At 37.9% G+C, this 23697-nt stretch overlaps 1 protein-coding gene and 1 long non-coding RNA gene across 5 annotated transcripts in view; one reads left to right on the forward strand and one right to left on the reverse strand.

The window, feature by feature from the left end:
• The first annotated feature begins 58 nt into the window (after positions 1–58).
• The window catches only part of LOC136252358 (uncharacterized), a 64769-nt gene continuing 41130 nt past the window's right edge, over positions 59–23697 (forward strand). Inside the window, exons 1-14 of one of the 4 annotated variants that reach the window (XM_066044830.1) lie at positions 59–433; positions 1039–1332; positions 1696–1770; positions 1815–2102; positions 3261–3326; positions 3375–3494; positions 5200–5295; positions 5643–6167; positions 13133–13174; positions 13233–13943; positions 14052–14435; positions 19276–19557; positions 19612–19650; positions 20169–20243. In XM_066044830.1, the coding sequence (XP_065900902.1) occupies positions 88–433; positions 1039–1332; positions 1696–1770; positions 1815–2102; positions 3261–3326; positions 3375–3494; positions 5200–5295; positions 5643–6167; positions 13133–13174; positions 13233–13943; positions 14052–14435; positions 19276–19557; positions 19612–19650; positions 20169–20243 (3343 nt within the window). In that variant the 5' untranslated portion in view covers positions 59–87. Of the gene's footprint in view, positions 434–1038; positions 1333–1695; positions 1771–1814; positions 2103–3260; positions 3327–3374; positions 3495–5199; positions 5296–5642; positions 6168–13132; positions 13175–13232; positions 14436–19275; positions 19558–19611; positions 19651–20168; positions 20244–23697 lie in introns of all 4 variants that reach the window. The other 3 variants (XM_066044795.1, XM_066044823.1, XM_066044818.1) reach the window with 3 other exon arrangements.
• Positions 1654–23534, reverse strand: LOC136252409 (uncharacterized). Its single transcript, XR_010699543.1, has 4 exons — positions 23271–23534; positions 23135–23215; positions 2603–2767; positions 1654–2053 (listed from the first exon to the last, which is right to left on the reverse strand). It is a non-coding gene; the product is annotated as an uncharacterized lncRNA (long non-coding RNA).

The following is a 23697-nucleotide window of genomic DNA, read 5'->3' on the forward strand; positions in this document are numbered from 1 at the left end:
GGCATACTGTACCACTATGGGTGGAGCCGGCAGCAGTGCTAATGGCTATCACGTGCGATAAAGGGTGGGACTAATTTGCTGCACAACATGGACACAAGGTACACAGCGGAGTACGAAGCATTAACTTCACTAAACGAGGACTTGTGTAACGCGTTACCGATCAACGACTTGTTCCCTAGTTTGATCAGCAAACGGGTGATCGATTTTAATGACAAGGCGGAAATATGCAGCGAGACCAATGAACGGCGACGACGAGTGGACATGCTCATATCAAAACTAATCGGGGGAATGAAAGCTGGAAACAATGAAAAGTTCTACAAGTTCATTGAAGTTATGAAGAAGTCTCCAAAGTGTAGTTTTCTGGTTGACAGAATGGAGCTATTGATATGCCAACACCAACGCACCGAGAAAAACACTCAACTTTCAACGTCAGGTATGATGTGTGTTCAGCCCAAACTAAATTATTACACTATAAAGAGTTTGATGATTTATTCTGGCAACTCAGTTGTATGTGTCTAAATCTGATTCAGTAACGTCATATGTTAACTACTTTCATAGCTACAATCTACATTCAGGCATTGGAATTTCACTGTGTACCATGTAATTTTAGTGATTACTTTTAGCTTTACACCAACAAATAATATTGGTAAAAACTAAGAATAAAAACTTTTGGTTTCTCATCCACCTGTACTAAACAAAATAGCAATAGGCGATTTTTATATTTATATAGCTGAATTAAATAGCTAGTATGATGCAGAGTGCAACTTCCTTGGTCTGATTTAGCTGGGTACTGCCTTGAAAAGCTGTATTCAGCCACCAATGGTCCCAAAATTTATTGACACAGTACTGAAATGGAGATACGGAAGGGGATGATATTTATGTAGCTTAACTTGACTCCATGGAGCTTGTTTCATTTTCTTTATTAAACTGGTATTAAAATCTCTAGGAAATACATAAGAATCATTAGATGTAGAAAACTGCATGTAAGCTATGTACATATATACTATATATAATAAGAATACACTACTCTATATTCAGACATTGATATGAAGTTGGTACATAAACATGTCATTCCGAGGATCAGTGCAGAGTGGGAGACAGTCAGTGCCTACCTAGAGTATAGCGTGCAGATGAAGAACTCCATCAGGACAGCTCACAGGGGATTCCCCAAGGAATGTTGTGCAGCGTTGATAGAGGACTGGATCGGTAGTGATAATGGAGTAAAGCCAAAGACGTGGAAGAAATTTATTGAAGTTCTCAGTGAGATCAGTCAACTAACACTGAGTACTAAACAGATAAAGGAGTGTTTGTACCAGGCGGGAGTTTTGGGAGGTATGTGCATTTGAATGTACACTTAGCTATGTTAGTTAGTTGAAAACTGTTACAGTAACAAATCCCTTCAGATTGTAAGTTTTCTGGCTTGCCAATCTTTTATGTACGTACATAATATTATTCACATACATACATACATTCATACTTCAAGTACTGTATATTATTACCCATGGCAAGAGAAAACTTTGGTGAATTTTCTAGGATAGGATTTGGCAAAAAAAAGTTTGCCAGTTTTGTTAGTAGCTAGTATTGAACAAAATGATGATTTGGCAGATTTTGTCAAATCACCTAACTTTTCTCACGCCAAACTTTCTGGCTATATGGTATTATGTAAACATTTTATAATATGATGTCACGTAATAGGCCAGAAGACTTATACAAACAAAGTTTCTGTTGACTTGGAGACTACCTCACAAGTAGCCAAATCAACACCAACAGGTACATAATGTAATGTACACAAATTAATTCATTAACTATAGTAGACTATCGTGAGAAGATACTGGAGTTACAGAAAGAACTTCTCACAACTAACACATCCTTCATTGTACGTAGTCTCAACCCTGATGATATTATTGATCAGCTGGTCTCCAATCGTTTGGTGGGTAACAGTGCTCGTGAACAGTTGAACTCACACTACAAGACTGCTAGTGAGAAGAACAGGATCATCATGGATCAGGTGTCCTCCGGTGGACCAGGGGCAATAGAGGAGTTCTGTGAGATCCTAAGAAAGAGTGGAAGAACACGTTACATTGCTGAAAAACTGGAGAAAGGTAATCTTATAATGTATTATGTATTATAAAAATGTCAATAAACATAGATAAGACCTGACTATATAGTTTTATTGTTTTAAACAAGAATTTGGTATACAACTTCAAGGATACTGTAACTCTTTAAACCAGTTAAACTAGCTACTGAATATGCACTCTTGCATATCCAACTGCATGGGTGCCTGGTTTTTAGAAGTAGCATAACATTAACTTGTTTATCATAATAAATGTATTATCTGAACAAACTGGTATTAGGAAAGCCATTCTAACTAAATAAGCAATTAATCAACCATGTACATGTATATAATTTAGTTTATATATTCATACTATTGCTATTATTAATTCAGCTAGATAATTAGATTTGTGAATACTGTGATTTAATGTATTTTGTAATTCATGAATTATTTTGTAATTTAGTAGTTACGTTGCTATGCACTGCTAAGTAAGCCAAACTATAATATACCACTTTAAACCCCAAATGATGTACAGAAGTATCTTCTCACCGGTTTTATAGTGTGTCTATCATGTTTTCTCATACGAGAAAGTCTCAAGGCTGCCGTTCATTTTCATTCACGTAAGTACGGGTGACACCCTCCTTTCAACTCCAAGGATACCCTATCTCTGGTAGCCTAAGGGGCCTTCAACATTGTTTTAAAGTTGTTGAACATCTATAAAATTGAAAGGAAAGACTGTTCACGAAGTATATGAAGAGTCACCATACAGACAAACCACAATGAATACAGATTTAATTTAGCTTTCAATTCTTACAATCCTGGTTGCTTTTTATATGTTTGCTCACATGGGTACGTATGGACAAGTAAACCTAGGTAGGTAGGTACACACACACACACACACACACACACACACACACACACACACACACACACACACACACACACACACATTTTTTCAAAAACAATTTCAGTAAACCAGATGCGCGCCCACAGCCCGCCAAAGGCTGGCTGTGGGCACGCACCTGAAGTCAGTTGTCCTAGGACACTGTTCATTTACTCTTAGACCATGTAACAACTAAGAAATTAATAGAACATTCATTTCTATAGCATTCAGATAATTAAAATTCAGATAAACTAGACTTGTGTTATTACTATCATCAAGAGTTACATTGTACTGTGTTCAGTGATCTTTGTTTACTCTCAACAGAATGGAGGACGCTACTCAGTCAAAATTCAACAAGTGATGATCACCATATGCTATCACCACTAGCTGGTTAGTGTTATAATAATGTGACGTGTGATAAATGGTTATATCCTGCAGCAGCACCAGTAGCCCCAACCACCACTACACATACAAGAACTCCTCCAAGTGATCAAGGTGCTATTACTCAAGGAAGTGATCAACCTGCATCTCAGTCCTACCAGTGTTCTGATGATATAGGTATGTACATGTATCGATGCAAAACAGCCAAACTGTATAAAAGGCTGCAGCCTTCAAAAAGCCTGTGTTGTGAAATCAAAGGAGGAGGCCATGAAATGGCTGCAATCACGTGAATGATAATACTAATGCACAACATCATTTCAGCTATTTCATGGCTGTCACCCTTTGATTTCACAACTTTTTTCACCAGGCTTTTTTGAAGGTCACATCTTTTATACAGCTTTAATTGATTTCGCATCTTTTTGTATCAAGACACACGATAGTGTGTCATGCGACCCAAGAAGCCGGCGCGCCACACCGTGAGTATATTGACAGGAAGAACGAAAACGTTATTTTCACACCTTTGTATCTCGGTGATCACTTATCTGATTGGAACCAAATTTGCTACGCAGTTGCCCGCCAGCCAAGGGAGTCTACATTCCAAATTTGAAGGAAATCGCTCCAGCCATTTCCGAGATACGAGCTGCCAAAGTGTGGTTTTTTTTTCTTCGTTTTTTTTTCTTCTTCGTCTTTTCGCACACTTGCAAAAATTGCTATAACAAGCAAACGCGTACTCCGATTGCCTTGAAATTTGACACACAGAAAGGGAGTCCAAAGGCGAATCCTAGCATCAAATTTGGTACAAATCCGATGAATGGTTCAGGAGTTATGATCGATTATTCGCGTAAAACAAGATCGATTTGTTGTCACACCTACAGGGTAAACCGCTACATGGAATGAGTTGAAAATTGCTATGTAGATGGAGTAACCATCGTAAGAGTGCCTTTTGGTGGTTTGAAAGGAATCGAGATAAAGACCACGGAGATATGACACAAAACCCAACCTGTGTCACAATTACGCGATCGATTTTTATGAATAAAAAAGTATTAGTTTTCACGCCTACTAGGCAAACCGCTTAGAGCAATGAGCTGAAAATCGGTGTATAGCTGGAATAATCTTCATAGAAAGTCCTTGCAGTAGTACAGAAGAATCGGATTACAAATCACTGAGTTATGATTCGAAAGCCAACTCCGCATTAAATTGTTGTAAAGGAGGGAGATGTTAGGGATATAATATATTATTGTACTATGCAATTGTATGCGCATGCGTATGAATTGTAAGTGTGTTTGAATTAGAACAATGAACATGTGCAACAGGGAGAAGGCTGTCGTAGTTCTCATCTGTCTCTGTCCCTGAGAAGGAGAGATACAACTCCAGCCATGCCACACACAATGACTATATCACGTGATCTCTTAATAGTACATACATCATGTTCTAACTAATGCCTACTACAAGTATCTACTATTATTAGCTACATTACAGTTCAGTCTCTACAGTTTTTACTGATCTAATAACTATCATTGGAGAACTGTTTAATGAATGTCATTGATGTAGTAAAATGATCTAATTGGGTTAAACATGGCAGTTGATTCAAATGAATCGCTTGCAGTAAGGTGTATCTGTGGCAACTTAAAATTGTCTGTTGTGGTATGTGTGATAGTTTGGGACCACTTGCTGTAGGAGAACACAGTTTAGACTCTATTTAGGCTGTTTTGGGTGGGTAATAATCTAATATACTCCAAGCACCCTTGCTTTGCTTGTGTGCTGCAATCGGGCCTTCAGGTTTATAAATTTCATAAACTCCACATTGTGCCCATATATAACTATTATTTATAACCAGAATAACTGTCATGGTGTTACTACTTGTTCTTGTATTATTGTACAGAGATAACAACTCCAGAAACAGAATCAGTGGAAGGATATTGGAAATCTACTGGAGCCAAACCACACCATATTGAGATTACTGGAGCCAAACATAGTGGTATGTATGCATATAGGAGTGTATATTTGTGCAGTATGTATCATTATTGTAAGAAGGCAAATATATACTATATGTATAAACAATGCATTATACACTTTTAGTCTTGTAAACAATACATAGCTACCATCGGTGAAAACTGCGGCAGCTGCTTGGGTTAAAGACTGACATACAGTAAAGCAGTCAAGTATTTTAATAGAGCAATCACTAATGTCATTAGAGCAATCACTAATGATGTATACAGAGATATGTTGTTATAGGTATTGTGCCTTACCTATAACAACATTTCTCTGCATATATCCTCTATCTGTCTATATATATCACATACTAATGTCATGTGTACTCCTTAGCCTTCATCATGTATGCTAAAGAGGATCATGATCCTAATGGTGATCAAGTGTTGATGATCAGTGATGTGTTACGTCATGCTGGGGTTGACTGTGATATTGATCTTTATCACATTAATGAGAACATACAGGACTGGTCCCATTGGATGTCACAGTATATACATTACTGTGCTGCTAAGAAGGATTACATCTTGTTGGTCTGTTCACCACGGATGATAGCCGTACTAGAGGAGACAGTTGATAACCCTCGTATCAACATGTGTGCTGGTTATATTGATCGACTGACCTTAAGAAATCTTATTCAACAACACACCAATAGTTTCATACCATTGATTGACCCCACTGTATCATACATGGTGCCACCAGTCTTATCAGGAAAAATTATGTATCACTTTTCCTTCAGTAGAGTGCCACAAAACATTACAATTGACCAACTACTTGATCATCCTGACTTCACCTCACTGAGGAGTCTAGTGGCTACTCTCAGTGGTCAACAAGAGAACCCTCCTCCAAATGTGCATCATAGTGGTAAGTCACATGTAGTTCTATGCACCTGATAATGCTGGGTGATATAGATTTTCGTGTCATGGCAAAATTATTCGCGATATGAATTTTATAACACGAATGCTTATTTTCTTTATTTAGGTGATTTGTCAAGTCTTACACAGTATTACACAGTAAATCACGTAGGACACAAATGTACACTGCTTATCACCAATATGCCATACTTTTTAAAAGAGTCTTTGTGTTAAGCAACATGTCTACTAAACAAATTTGTAACAAAATGTACACAAAGAAAATTTGCTAGCTAGTTTTTAATGTGCCTTCAAGCTGGTGACTTCATGTTTGTTTGTATGCAGCTGCATTCATAGCTAAACATGGCCTTCAGTGACAAATAACAACAGTTGAAAACTTCATTTGAGCTCAATTTTAATTCCAAATAATAGTGCTTTGTTTGACACAAATGCCTTTTCACTATTTTCAGCAATTTACAAGACAAATATGTAACAAGAAAAGGAATGTAGATAATTATTTTACACCAAGATGATTTGACCAGATCTGCAAGGACCCTACATGTTAGCGCATTTTCAAATTCTATGTTGTTGTTTTTTATCTAGATAGCCAAAGGAAATATTTAACCGAAGCTTTAGCTCTAGAAGCCAATAGCTTTTGAAGTTACTGTACAGCATTAGGCCCCTATTTGGTGATTATTAGTTCTCATCCACCACCCGCATCATTCTTAGACTACCGCATGGTAAGCCATTATTTACTCTGTGCATGCTCAGAAGAACACATGATACCAAACCGTCATGATATGTATTGAAACACGATGACATTTTTAAAATTAACCTTACAGTGCGGTACATCGCCAGGAGTACTGTTGCTTTGGATTATATTTTCGATTGTTTTTCAGTAGTCAACTGAAATCCCGCTATGATGAAGTCAATAGAGCACAATTGCGACTAAAATCCAATGTAAATTTGTGGGAGGAAGAACAACAAGTTGGTCAAGGCCTGTACATTAGTGTATTAATATTATAATGGCCCAATTGGTAATGCCCTCCCGCCCGCATCATAGTAATTAGAAAGATTGGATAATAATCACCAAATAGGAGCCTTACAAAGTGGTAAGAACAGAAAAATTGATTTGCACAATGACAATACAGATGCTCAATAAAACAGCCATAACGTACAAATTAAGCCTTGTACATACGTAGGTGTAAATTACACTATCAGGTACTCCGTGAACAGGCAAATCCATTGTTGGGTATGTTATCTTCCAGGCCCTTTCTATGACCAAGGCAAAGGAAAATACACGATTAATAACTTGTCCAATGCAAGTCAGACTGACACTCATATATATCTTCCATCTCTCTAGGAGTGCAAGATTTTTGAGCTCCTCTTGCTTTGGAGATCATGATGCTACCAAGCTTTTTGCTGTTAGGCACCTTTGAGGAATACGATACCTCTAGCAATCATGTACACCTTAAGCTAACAATCACTAGTCAACAAATCATGAGTGATTTCTGCCCATGCAAATTATTAAAGCTGGTTGAAAACTAGTCTCGCAAATGCATCGTTAAACAATACTTTAAACAGGTTATAGGACCAGGTGTCCTACATACCTTCAGCACTTGTGCTACAATGCTGTAAAGCCTTAATAAATAAATAAATAAAATAAATAAACAAATACAAGTTCACAGTGACACAAAAACTAAGTGTCAATCATGACTTATTGTCCTTCAGAACCCATGCAGTAACAATCTCACAAATCACACTACAGCAATCACACATGAATTTTCAAAGCAAGTTTGAAATCACGAGTAAGGTTCAAATCATGAATTGATTTCAAATCACATACAAATTGTGAAGGTGTCACACCTCTCTTTATTGTGAAACAAGCATACAAAAATGTATGGAATCTATTTATATTTTTGTAAATATTTTATCCATTGCATTTATTGCATTTGCTAACATGTTGGATTCTTGTAGATACAGTCACACACACAACACACACACAAACAGTATATATGTGTGTGTGTGCGTGTGCGTGTACCACTTTCACACCTCACATCAAAGGAAAGCCAGTGTACATTTAATAGTTATACCACAGCTGCGAGGGATTTTGCTGATATATACACCCAAAGCCTGAGGGCTGCAGGTGTAGATATCAGCAAAATCCCAAACAGCCGGAACTACTAGTAACGTACCTAGACTTTCCCTATTGGTAGAGCACAGCTAGGGCACTGTATTATGTAGGGATGGCATGTCCCCCCCTGAAAATTTTTGAATTTCAACAACTGCACAGCTACAAAAAAGAAAAAAAAAACATGCTTTAGATTTTCATGAAGTAGTTTATTTAGCTTTAGCTATAGCTATAATTATGTATTTAACCTGTTCAGATTGTACAGTAACTAACACTATACTATACAGTAACAACATTAGAAGAAGAGAACACTGCACCTATACATGATTAAACACTACAAATCTTACAAGGATTTATAGATATGATGATTATGACTACAGTACAAGGACACTAGAAAGACATGTACTTATTAGTATCACCAACAACCAGTGATTTAATTACATTTAATCACATGCTCAATTGGTGGGCATTAATAAGAACCATTGCAATTATTGGCTTCATGACAGCTCAATACCAATAATTTGGTGAGTAATTTAGTATAGAATAAGTTTCACTTGTTAGATAATACAATGACCCATGAAAAGTTGGTGATTGTGAGTTTCAGAGTCTTTAGTTTGGTAAGGCACTAGCCAAAGTTAGCAGGGTCTAGGCCCTACAAAGCCCTGCTGTAGATACGCCACTGAGAACTACAGATCACTCACCCCATTTGTTTCATACACTAGTATCTGATGATCGATTGTGGTTTCAATTGCGTCAGCAAATAGCTCTCAGAACATTATTCCTACGTCATTATATTTCAACACCCACCAGAAACTTTCGATTGTGGGATTGATTTTGGGGAATCAAAGATATCAGATGATTTTTGAGAATACTTGGAATGCATTAATACGAAATGGAGGTACTGTAGTATATATACAAGTTATATCCCTCCTAGAAGGAAAACAACTTGTATATACTACCTCCATTTCTCGTTAATGCATTCCTGAGCACTGATAGCAGTGCTATTATACCACCAAGCCACTTATACACCTTCTCCTCCCTTTGAAGTGAGGTGTGAAAGTGATATATTATATATATATAATCCAAAACAGCCAAGCTGTAAAAAAAAAGAGTGTGGCCCCCAAAAGGCTATGGTGAAAAAAGATGTGAAATCCAAGGTGGCGGCCAATCAATGGCTGTGATGGTTGGTAAATTTTTTAATAACGACAATTCAGGTGAATTTGGTGCCACTTGGTCTTGGCACAAAATTCGTCGTTATTAAAATTTTTACGATTAGCCTACCATCACAGCCATTTCTTGGCCGCCACGTTGGATTGTACATCTTTTTTCGCCATAGCTTTTTGGGGGACTGCACTCTTTTTCTACAACTTGGCTGTTTTGGATTAGATATCACTTCTTTTTGTATAGCCCAAAGTCGGCCTATGGCAGCTTTTGGGCTTTTTAACCTACCTTTTTTTTTCTTTACCACAGGAAGAAGAAAAAGATTTAATCATAATCATAATCAAGATTTAAAACAGATTTTTAATACGTACTTTAACTATTTTTGATTCAGTAATTATACAAGTTTATATATATATATATATATATATATTTATTATATTTATTACATGCCAATTATTTCCTACAGGATAACTTGTTTGCAGCTGATTTCTCTGCTGGGTGACTTTAATTGTAGCTGAACTCTCTACAGGGCAACTTTTTTCTAGCTGAACTCTCTACAGGGTGATCTGTTCATGGCTGAACTCTTTACTGGGTGACTGAACTCACTACTGGGTGATTTCTTTGTAGTTGAACTCCCTACAATGTAATTTCTTCTAGTTGATCTCTCTACAGGGTGAATTATTTCTAGCTAAACTCTCCGGGGTGATCTGTTCATAGCTAAACTATCTACAGAGTGATTTGTTTGCAGTTGAACTCTCTACAGGATGACTTGTTTGCAGCTGAACTCTCTACAGGGCGATTTATTTGCAGCTGAACTCTCTACATGATGCGTTTCTTTGTAGCTGAACATTCTACAAGGTGACTTCTTCTAGCTGACCTCTCTAAAGGGTGGCTTGTTTCTAGCTGAACTCTCTACAAAATGATTTGTTTGCAGCTGAACTCTCTACATGATGGTTTCTTTGTAGCTGAACTCTCTACAAGGTAACTTCTTCAAGCTGATTTCTCTAGAGGGTGAATTGCTTGTAGCTGAATACTCTACAGGGTGATCTGTTCGTAGCTGAACTCTCCACAGAGTGGTTTGTTTGCAGCTGAACTCTCTACATGGTGGTTTCTTTGTAGCTGAACTCTCTACAGAGTGACTTACTTGTAGCTGGACATTGTATAAAGTAATTTGTTTGTAGCTGATCTCTATAGGGTAGCTAAATTGTTTATACAGATAAATTCTCTACTGGGTAGTTTCTTTATAGCTGAACTCTCTGCACACTGACTTGTTTGTAGCTGAATTTTTTACAGAGTGACTTATTGTAGCTGAGTTCTCTACAGGGTGACTTGTTTATAGCTGAACTCTTCTGGATCTCTACAGCAATATATTTGTAGCTGAACTCTCTACAGAGTGACTTGCTTGTAGCTGAATTGTCTATAAGATTAACTGTTTATAGCTGAACTCCCTACAAAATAACTTGTATAATTCTATGACGGAGTAAGTTATAAACGTAGCTGAATGCTCTATTAGGGTGACTGTTCTATTAGAGTATCTAGATCTCGCATTTGAACATGTAGTTAGCTTTGGAATCATAACTCAGTGGTTTGTATTCCAAATTTTGCACACTTAAAGGGCTCATTAAGGCGGATCTCAGCACCAACTTTGGTAGGAATCCGATGAGCATTCACGGAGTTATGACCGATTATTTGTGTAAAATAAGGTCGAAGGTCTGTCACGTCTACAGGGTAAGCCCCTTGGAGGAATGAGTTGAAAATTGATATGTAGATGGAGTAACCATTGTAGGAGTGCCTTTTTTGTAGTTTTAAAGGAATCGAGATAATGACCATGGAGATACGACACAAAACCCAACCTGTGTCAAAATTACGCGATCGGTTTTTATGAATAAATAAACTTTAGTTTTCACGTCTACCAGGCAAACCGCTTAGAGCAATGAGCTGAAAATCAGTATGTAGCTGGAATAATCATCATAGAAATTTCTTGCAATAGTACAGAAGAATCGGATTGCAAACTACTGAGTTATGATTCGAAAGGCAACTACGTGTAGCAAATGCGAGATCGAGATACTCTAATAGAACAGTCACCCTAATAGAGCATTCAGCTACGTTTATAATATACTCCATTATAACATTGCAAGTTATTCTACAAACAGGTAATCTGATAGACAATTCAGCTACAGGCAAGTCACCATGACAGAGAATTCACCTAGAAACAAGTGACCCTGTAGAGAGATCAGCTAGAAAAAGTCGCCTTGTAGAGAGAATCCTGTAGAGAGCTCATCTACAAGCAAATCACCTTGTAGAGAGTTCAGCTACATTTCAAGTCACCCAGTAGAGAGATCAGCTTCAAACAGGTTATCCGTAGGGAATAAATGACATGTAATAAATGTATATATTATATATATTATATATATATAATTTGTACATTTACTGATAAAATCTGAATTAGTTAAAGTATTTAAAATCTGCTTCATCTTTTTATTCTTCCTATGGGAAAGGGAAAAAAAAGGAAAAAGCCCTAAAGCCGGCCTCGGGGTATACAAATACAAAAAGAAGTGGAATCTAATCCAAGCTGTAAAAAAGAGTGCGGCTCTCAGAAAGGCTATGGTGAAAAAAAATGTAAAATCCAAGGTGGCGGCCAAGAAATGGCTGTGATGGTAGGTTAATGGTAAAAATTTTAATAACGACAATTCAGGTGAATTTTGCACCAAATTCACATGAATTGTCACTATTAAAATTTTTCCCATTAACCTACCATCACAGCCATTTCTTGGCCGCCATCTTGGATTTCACATCTCTGTTTACCATAGCCTTTCTGAGGGCCGCACTCTTTTTTTACAGCTTGGCTGTTTTGGATTAGATTACAGCTACACACCGATTTTCAGCTCATTGCTCCAAGCGGTTTGCTTGGTAGGCGTGAAAACTAATAGTTTTTTATTCATAAAAATTGATTGTGTAATTGTGACACAGGTTGGGTTTTGTGTCATATCTCAATGGCCTTTATCTGGATTGTTTTCAAACCACAAAAAGGCACTCCTACAATAGTTACTCCATCTACATTGCAATTTTCAGCTCATTCCTTCAAGGGGTTTACCCTGTGGGCATGACCTTATTTTACGTGAATAATCAGTCATAACTCCATAAATGTTCATCGGATGTCTACCAAACTTGGTACTGAGATCTGCTATAATGAGCCCTTTAAGTGTGCCAAAGTTCAGCCTGATTGGAGCATGCATTTGTGTTTTATGACGGATTTGCAAAGTGTGTAAAAAGAAGGAAAAAACGAAGAAAAAAACCCAAACTTTGGTCTCTTGTATCCTAAAATTGGCTGGAGCGATTTTCTTCAAATTTGGAATGTAGACTCCCCATACCTAGCTGGCAATTCTGTAGCAAATTTGGTTTCAATTGGATAAGGGATCACAGAGCTACAAAGGTGTGAAAATCGTGTTTTCTTTCTTCCTGTTAATATACTCACGGTGTGGCGCGCCGGCTTCTTGGGCCACACTACACACTACCGTGTGTCTTGATATATATGTGTGTGTGTGTGTGTGTGTGCGTGTGTGTGTGTGTGTGTGTGTGTGTGTGTGTGTGTGTGTGTGTGTGTGTGTGTGTGTGTGTGTGTGTATGTATATCATTAATGATAAACCTCAGTATAAGGTAATTAGCAAATTTATCTCTTCCTGTAGTTCCACTGAGCATAGCAAAGAGGTTTAAATCAGCCAGTGATGGTAATAATTTCATTGTATTTTACTGTTTTCATGCATAATTAACTGGCCATAATTCTAGATGAACGAGATGGACCTCTACCAAACCTATTCAGATCTCCACAACCACCAGAAAACCCATATCAACACCAAGAACAACCAGGTGTACGTCCACAACCAGTTGAACCTGTACAACAAGATGGACCTCTGCAACCAGGTGTATATCAACAACCAGGTGTATATCAACAACCAGGTGTTCGTCCACAACCAGTTGTACTACCACATCAAGATGGACCTCTCCAACCAGGTGTATATCAACAACCAGGTGTATATCAACAACCAGGTGTATATCAACAACCAGGTGTATATCAACAACCAGGTGTATATCAACAACCAGCTGTACTGCAACATCAAGATGGACCTCTGCAACCAGATGTATATCAACAACCAGGTGTATGTCCACAACCAGTTGAACCTGTACAACAAGATGGACATCAACAACCAGGTGTACGTCCACAACCAGCTGTACTGCCATATCAAGATAGACATCTGCAACCAGGTGTATATCAACAACTAGGTGTACGTCCACAACCATCTGCACCACCACATCAAGATGGACCTCTGCAACCAGGTGTATATCAACAACCAGGTGTACGTCCACAACCATCTGCACCATCACATCAAGATGGACCTCTGCAACCAGGTGTATATCAACAACCAGGTGTACTTCCACAACCATCTGCACCACCACATCAAGATGGACCTCTGCAACCAGGTGTATATCAACAACCAGGTGTACATCCACAACCAGCTGCACCACCACATCAAGATGGACCTCTGCAACCAGGTGTATACCAACAACCAGGTGTATGTCCACATCAAGATGGACCCCTGCAATCAGGTGTATATCAACAACCAGGTGTACATCCACATCAAGATGGACCTCAACAGCCAGGTGTATATGAACAACCACCAGCTTACCAACCAGGTGCCATGTATCCACAACAATACAGACCTCCACAACCAGGTGTACATGAACAACCACTGGCTTATGTACATCAACAACCGGGTGTAAATCCACAACAAGATAGACCCCCACAACCAGGCGTATATGAACAACCACCACCTTATGTAGAACAATTCAGACCTCCACAGCCAGGTTTACATCCACAACAAAACAGACCTCCACAGCTTGGTGAACATCCTGGACCTCCACAACCAGGTGAACATCCTGGACTTCTGCAACCAGGCGTACATCCACAACTAGATGTACCTCCACAACCAGGTAAATATTACCTGTTTATGTGTAAAAGAATGAGGTTATAGACCCAATGATAATGAAGCCTATTATGTTTAACAGAAAAAAATTGTGAGTTGACATCTGGGTTATAAAAATTAAAAGACATGTACAAACCTAGAGGAAAGATATGCAGTACTGCTTACAGATGTTTTTAAAGCGTAATGAGTACTAAAATAAAACTTTACTGAAATGCTTTAGCATATTTGGTATTGCCAATGGTGAATGATGAGCCATTACTATAATCATGCACACTAAATTACTTTTACACCATGTAGGTGTTATTTTAATGCATTTAACTACAACTTATTTACATCCTGTATACGCATGGGAAGTGTCTCATGGCTTATTGATGTGCTATGGTCTGTACTCTAATTGAAAATTCCAAAAACTTTTGTGTACTTGTTTTTGTTTTTTTTGTAAATAATATTATTATGACTGATGAACCCACACATACCGCAAAAGAATTACATGCCCCAGCTATATCCATTATCGTCTGAAAAGATTATGCTTCGTTGTCAGCTATGTTAGACCCATTACACAGCATTACAAATCAAGAACTGTTTGAAAAACACTCCGGCAATCCACACATACCACATCAAAAGAAACAGACACACCCCAGATATCAATTATTGTCTGGAAAGTGAAATACCCATTACGCTTCATTGTCAGCTATGTTCAACCCATTACACAGCATTACAAATCAAGAACTATTCAAAAAGCACCTCTGCAATCAAAGTAGCCACTATGAAAAATACGGACGAAGGAAAGCTATCACATGGTAACTACTGCCACATCGACACTTTTCACAGTCAGCAAAGATGAATGGGACACAAAGGAGGACACCGGTAAGTCCATGAAGAATGCACTGTACATACTGCAGTATACCAAAAGGCACCTTTCGGGTCGAAGCAACGTTGAACAGTGAAAAAATCAAGCCCGTAGCCTTAGCCATTATCAAGTTACACTTGTCTGAAGGAATCAGTCAGTTAGTCAGTCAAAATTGTGTTTAATAGTTTTTCTAAATTCCGTAGCAACTTGTTGAAAGGGTTTCGGGTTGATCTGAAGACTTGCTTGGGCTTAGTTTTACCTAACCAATACTGCTTCATCATTGTCAGGGAAAAGTGAAGCTGGTTTTTGGATGATGTTTTCATGGACCACATCCACTCCTTTGTGGTCTCTATTATACAGTACACTGTATAATACTATCGTACTGTATAATTAAACAATATGAATAAAAGATTGTAAGCCATGTCACATTGTATAATTAATAAAGATAACCTTATTTTACAGTAACATCTAAAGAACATGCAACTTGCATAATAAGTAAACACAAAGATATCTCTGTAACAGTTTCTAAACAGCATGCCATCCCTCTTCAGCACCTCTCAGTCTGATATCTAAAGGAATAGATGCCCATAATTAGGGCATTTATTCCTTTAGATATCATGCTTCATCATATAGTATGATAGTAACTGTATAGTAGGGACCACAAAAGGAGTGAGCGTGGCCCATGAAATCTTATCACCCAAAAACTAGCCTCAATTTTCCCTGATGACAATGAAGCAGTATTGGTTAGGTAAAACTAAGCCCAAACAAGCTTTCAGATCGAACTGGAACGTTTTCAACAAGTTGCTACGGAATTTTTTTTAAAAATTTATTCAATGGAATTTTCTACTGACCGAGTAAGTAACTGACTGACTGATGCCTTGCATAACTCGATAATGGCTAAGGCTACGGGCTTGATTTTTTCACTGTTCGACGTCGCTTTGGCCTGACAGGTGCCGTTTGGCATACCGCAGTACGTACAATGCATACTTCATGGACTTACCAGTGTCCTCCTTTGTTTCTCATTCATCTTTGCTGACAGTGAAAAGTGTCGATTTGGTGGTAGCACGTGATGGCTTCCCTTTGTAACGGAAATCGTCCGTATTTTTCATAGTGGCTAATTTGATTGCAGAGGTGCTTTTCAAACAGTTCTTGATTCGCACTGTTGTGTAACGGGTTGAACATAGCTGACGGCAAAGCATAATGGATACTTCACTTTTCAGACAATCATTAATATAATTGGGGTCAGCAGCACTATTTCTTTCTTTTGGTAAGTGTAGATTGTAGAGGTGCTTTTTGAACAGTTCTTGATTTGAAATGCCGTGTGACGGATTGAACAAAGCTGACAACGAAGCGTAATGGATACCTGATGATAATTGATATAACTGGGGCATGCGGTACCATTTCAGATGCGGTACCATTTCAGATGCGGTACCATTTCAGATGCGGTATGCATGGGTTCACCATTCATAATAAAATTATTTACAAAAAAAGTTAACAAACAAGTACACAAAAAAAATTGGAATTTTCAACTAGAGTAGGGGCCATAGCACATCGATAAAAAGTATTGAAACAAGTTGGAGTAGTCCATGATATTAAATCACCGTAGAACAATAAGAAGTGTTATATCCCTACTATGCATTTTTGTTATGATATCTTGAGCACAGTAGGGATATAACACTTCTTATTGTTTTACAGTGATTTAATATCATGGACTACTCCAACTTGTTTCAATACTTTTTATCGATGTGCTATGTTCCCTACTCTAGTTGAAAATTCCAAATTTTTTCGTGTACTTGTCTAAATAGGCTTCTTCTAAATAGATCCAAAGATTTGAAATGAAGGTAGTAATAAAGGATCATCATTTGTGACCCAGTCTGGGAAAAACGGTCTTATCGCCTATTGAAAAGTATTGAGAAACGCCGTTTTTAAGTATTTAGTGTTTTGTAGCTCACCAATGGTTGAAGCTATGTGTATCAAAGTTTCACATGTTTTACACCAAGTCCTCACCTTCCAGAGCATCCACTGTGCAATTAGCCAACAACTAAATTTCCCACCAATTTAGATAGTTTTTGAACCGAGGTTGACTGTATCAGGCAAGCTCCAAAAGGGGAGGGAGGCGGGGACCCAGATGGAGGGCAAGAGGCTGTTCAAAAATATTGAAAAGAAGGCGTGGGGATGAACTAGGCCAAGTTATGGGCCATTCAAGTCTAAAACTGGCTAAAATAAAAAGAAATTCACAGTAGAGGTATTTATTCAACACCATGGAGCTATACAGCAACATACAGCCATCCCAGGCTGGCCAGAGCTCGATTAATGCCCCACACTGCACATACGGATCGCCACTGGGCTTGGGAAAAGCAGCCAGCAAACCAGACCCCTCAAGTCTAGCTGATTTTGATTGTGAAATTAGATAGTTTATTCATGTAGCTTTGTGTTCTGGGTGAAAAATCAAATCTGCTGGCATGGGAAATAAGACCGGTTTTCTCAGACTGGGTCACTTTTAAACTTCTTAAGCATTAAGAATCTGTCAATTGAGCGGTGGTAAAAGTTGTACAAAACTGCTGTAGAGGCCTTCAACTTTGAAAAGTTGCAAAGTGGGCCCACAGCACTAACCTCATGGTGAGTATGCAGCAAGGGAAATGTGTATTCACTCAGTTTCTCAGCCATCATTTATATTGTATCAAGTTTAGATAAGTAGGTGGCTGAAGCATCCATAATAGCAACACAACGGTATTCACATACAGGCCTCACAAAGGATTTAAAAGCAGCAGCAAGGCCTCTTGGACCCAGATAATCTCTAGTATGGTATACAATGTAGTCCTCCCATTCTCTGTTGACAGGATCCAATGTACAGTGTATCATGCCTCTTTCTTGTTCAATGTGATTGTATCTAGTCTTAAGTTACATATTTCCAAATTCTGAGAAATGCTAAATAAAAATTAATATCGTTACAGTACGCCAAGGCATACAAGTGCTAATTTCACGTCTTGTAATAATTAATATTTCATGATGTAATAACTTGTTGCATTTTATTACATCATGTCACAAATGGCGAACTTGTAGTGATCTTCTAACGTGATAATTGTAAACAAAGCAATAGTAATGGTGTAAATTTGTACTGTTTCTACTTGTAAGGTATCTCCCCTGCAGTTTACATCGTTGTTTGGTACTGTAGCTGAAAAAGAACCAGCTACTCTGTAAAGCTTCACCGCTTCAGCCAGACTGTCACAGCTGGTACACTGGTACAAACTCGTAATGTTGTCGCTGTTCCACTAACAAGAACTTGTAGTAAACAAGCCTGTTGAGTTAATTAACTGTCTACAATGGCTAGCACTGCTGTTCTTGTGGCTACATTTCCAAGCGCTTCATGCCGTTACATTACTTTCAAGCATTCAGACCATTTACAATCTTCTACTTGGTTAAATAACCTGTCTAGACATGTAATTCCACACCAAAATGATTCCAGGTCATTGCATCAGGCTGTATGGAAGCGAGAATTTGTGTTCATTTTCCAACCACAATTGCTCAAGTACGTAAAACAGCGTCAAATGCTTGGCACACTTATATGGTTTTGGCACTCGTATGGTTTGGCATACTGCCCATTTAAATCTGTGCGAATACCTAACATTTTACCTTTCCACTGTATAAATGCATTTGTATGGTTTACATTGATTTTGATATGATATCAAGAGTAACTCCAATCAGGGTCATATAGGGTAGACTGAGGTTGAGGTAATAAAAAGTACTGTTAAGATTCTAAACATATAATGGCTCATAACCACCTTAACTGAGATGGATGTTACAGTCCAGATCTTTAGCAATAGTATAGTGCAGCCCCACCACTTTTGACCTTTTACACATACTAAGTAAATAAGAGCGAGTGTATAAAATTTAATATACATGATTTTAGCCAAAAGTCACGTTTCCTATCCCAGCCAATAAGACAGCTGAAATTCTGACAGATGAGCTATATATATGCAATATATTTCTGCTGTAGATGTTAATAAACCAACTCTCCAGCTACTCAACAGACATGTTAAACCTCAAGCTACCTGTAAATGGAAAAGCCTTGGAGCGGAACTAAATATAGAGGCTGGTAGACTTGATATTATTGAAGAGAACAATCCTGGAAATGTGGAGAACTGCTGTACTGAGATGTTCAACATTTGGCTAAGAATTGATAATGAAGCTAGTTGGGCTAAATTAGTGAATGCTTTAAAAGCACCAGATGTGGAACTAAATGTGCTGGCTGAAGAAATAGCAAGAAGATTTGAAGTTGGTAGGTTTCTTGCATACAGAACTTCACTTTTTTCATATGATCTGCTCAACGTAGATCTACAAAACAATGATGATGGTGATGTCAATAATAGTGGTGAGCATACTTTGTATGTAAAGTTTTATTTGTTTGATGTGCTATGTACAAATAAGATATGGAATAGCTATACAGAAATTTCTCTAGCTTTTTGCATACATAGCTATTCGAATGTGACAATAGCCAAAGCCCGGAAGGTTATACTACGTACATGTAGATTTCCTATAATGTTGACTAGTATGGAGGGATGCTATACAACAGACGACTGCTAAGATCAAATATTTGGCAGCTATAAGGAAGAATTATCGCTTGTTAGTTTTACAGAATTATTGTCAGAATGTGGAAATTTACTATGAACATAATTAACTGATACAGCATGTACATACATGAAATTTTAACATGTAGTTAATGGGGTGGTCATATTAGCAAGGCAACTGCTAATCAAGGCTTTTGGATTGTCAAATTATGATGGGTGACTCAATTTCATTTCTTGACAGCTTCATACCAGCTCATTATGATAATTTTATCTCAGTGAAGAGCAGCTATAATGTTTATTACCCTCAATGCTTCATGTCTAGATGAGCCTAGAAATGAAGAAGATGATGATGAGGGAGGTACACCTAACCCATCGCCACCAGCATCACTAGGATATGGTAATTTGCAATTGCACATTAAAGAATTTTGCCTATAGGAGGGATCAAAGGGATTAAAATATTAGTCACATCTGTCCAATTCTATTATAGTATGTGTGTATCATACTTGTTGTTTCATGAGAGTGTGAGCAATTAAAAATTCACTAACTTGTTTACTTATTAAAGGGCGTGGCAACTGTTTTGCTTGTGAGTATCCATCCTGTTTTGTTTGGGATCAATACTTGAGAACGAAATGGGTGCCACACCCTTTATTATAATCACTCACATTCTCGTGAGACAATGTTGCATTTGAGTGGGATATAACATACTTTAGTATTCCCAATAATAACTTAAGTTGTGACACATTTTTTGGAGCGGGTGCTTCCACAATAACTCTTTCTCCGAGTTGGCTCTAGTCCCTTAGCTGATATTTTGTGACCAAGGTACTCCACTTCCTGCAGCATGAAAAAGCATTAATTGTATCAGACTTTAATTTCATACCTGCTAAAGCCAGTTTCTGCAAGACTGCTAATGACAAATTGGTCAAGTCATTCTCTCTGGTCATTAAGATATTCTTTGAGATACAGACACACTCCGAGAAGGCCCTGTAGAAGTGTTTTCATAGTCCTTTCATACCTGCCGAAGCCAGTTTCTGCAAGACTACTACTGACAGATTGATCAAGCCATTCTCTCTGGTCACTAAGATATTCTTCGAGATACATACACACTCCACGAAGGTCCTGGAGAAGTGTTTTCATAGTCTTTTGGAATTTGTATGGAGAGGCTAAAACACCAAAAGGAAGCATGTACTGGGACAATCCTTTGTGTGTATTGATAACCACAAGCTTTTTTACGTGTCATCCAAGGGGAGCATGGGCAAGGTCTAGCTTTCTTACTCTCTACCAGTGAACAATATATACATACAAATCATCTATTCTAGGCAAAGCCACCTGAGATGCTTGGTTAATCGTAACCTTGTAGTCTCCTAATTGAGCAACACAGGAACAATAGGGGCAGCCCCTGAGAAAATTCAATAGGTTCAATCACTCTGTGTTCAATTAAATGGTCCAGTCCTTTTTGAATTTTTGCCTCCAAGGCATTGGGTACTGCTCTGGGCTTTTGATAATGTGGCTAAGCTGTAGGATCCCTCACCTGAGCCCCCATCAAATATAGTAATATCAAAGAAGTGAACACATGTTCACTCCCAATGGTTTTGTACAGGAACAAGCATGTTTTCATGTTGTAAACATGTTTGCGCACCTGAATCGTCCATACTAAATGTATGGGATATTTTCAAAGCCTTATAACTCACTTGTTCTTGCCCGTATCAAAGTGCTTTTTTGATTTTCACAGCACTATTAGATGTTTGGGCAGCTGGCCCATGTAACAAGAGTTATTAACAAGAAATGAGGGCTCAGGTGAACATGAACAGACTATATATTTATTGTAGCAGTAGTTCCTTTTAAGACTCCAAGTTCTGAACTGAAGACTGTTGCATATGTATACAGGACCCTGCAAGCATAGCATGCACGGATAGCACAATCCAGTCCAAGTTGATCTGCCAATCTCTTCCCAATAAGCTTGGTCCACTTCCATTTGCGACCACCAATGGTAACTGCTCAGTCCTACAGGAAACTTAAATTGACTGATTGTGGTAGAGCCCTTGACATCTATCTGCTCACCACTGTAAGTTCTCAGTTTACACTGAATTCTTGGAGAAGGGTGGTAACCACAGACGAACATAGGTTTATTCACTGCATAATGATAGAAACTGAAGCTCCAGTGTCCACCTCCTATATAGCATTGTTAACTCTTTGTCACTAGAAGAGATTTCACAGGTGTAGTTGTCACCTTATACATAAAGTATATAGTCATTTGGGACATATCAATTTTGCCAGCAAATTTTTTGGCATAATGGGTGGGTAAAAGCGATGAGCAAAATGCTGGCGTAATAGGTGCAATTTTTGTGAAGTGGACATAAACATTGCACAAAAGATCAAAATGCTCTATTAGAATAAAATTATCAAAATGAGATACCCTGTCTCATATGTTCAATATATAGTTTGCTATGTATAGTCAGATTGAGATACTGTAATAGAACAGTCACTTTAAGGTGAAATTGTACAGTATATCTTTGCACTCAATTAAAAACTAAACAAAAATAGATAATTCTTGCATGAGCAAAATATGGAGCATAATAGGTGAAAATAAAGATTTGCTGGAAGAAAAAAATAGGTGGGAAAAGGTAATATGGACTAGTCCATTCCTCCTCCTTTACTACACAAGTAAGATGAGGTGTTGTACCATTTTTCTGTTGTTTGGACATGGCTGTCCTTTCGGTTAGGTTTACTTTTAGGCAATGTGTCCTTCTCACATTTGCGGCATTCTGCAGTCTTGAAGCAACAATCAGCTGCCTTGTGTATATCTTCACATATTGGTAGTAGCATTGAAATTGTTAAACAATTACTAAATTTTGTAGCAGCTTAAAATGATTGTTAACAATGACAAACAATAACTAATAATATTTTAATACCCAACAATTAATAAACAATAACAAGAATTCTAAAGTCTTGTTTGTAGCATTAGGAAACTCATTGCACTGGTAATGAACTCAACAACATACTTAGCAGAATACAAGGTCATAAAGATATATAGGATGTAGGAATGGCCTTAAAATTCAAAGGGTCAATCCCTGTAGGTGGTCAAACACCTCCAACTTCTATTGCAGCTTTATCAAACAGTATGGTAGTACTGTTTAAGTTGGAATCTCCCCAAAAATAATGTGTGCCGCCTAAAATGCTGCCTTCAAAAATCATCTTAGAGACATCTTATGCCACGAAAATCACCTTTACACAACAATTTATAGTAGTCCATCTTACATTACATACAGCATTAAAAGCAAGAAAACTGACCTGATATAGAACTTTTTTAAATCGCCAAAACTTCAAATTTCATCTTCCTCACTCACTCTCTCACTGACCACAGTCCCAAACCTAGAGGCCAAAAGCAGCAAATGGTCACCATTTTATGCCAAAATAACAAACTCACCAGTGGAATGTGCCTTTCGGGGTTCTGACGAGTGTAGGCCCTCTGTGCCTTGTCGTTTCTTTTATCTTCAATCAGGGTGCTTGTCTTCTTCATCCAACGAAACCATATTGAGGCGTTGATTTTCTGTATCAACACTTTCTTTCAGCAGCATATTTAGACACCACAGTATTATTTCAGAGCTGGATTTCAGAAGCACTTCAATACCAGCGCTACTATAAGAGGTATACTAGGTAAATATCTGCAACTTCATGACTGTTCAGGATTGGTTCTCGACCACATATATCAAATAAAGGTGGACTAATGGCGATAGAGTGCACGACTATACCTCTTAATAATCTAACTATTTACTCAACAGTAAACAAGATGACCTCACTTGTCTAGCTAGCTGCACACCCCTTTGTTGACTCGAGATACTCTAATAGAACAG

Source organism: Dysidea avara, chromosome 1, assembly GCF_963678975.1.
Source record: "Dysidea avara chromosome 1, odDysAvar1.4, whole genome shotgun sequence".
In the NCBI taxonomy this organism is placed as follows: domain Eukaryota; kingdom Metazoa; phylum Porifera; class Demospongiae; order Dictyoceratida; family Dysideidae; genus Dysidea; species Dysidea avara.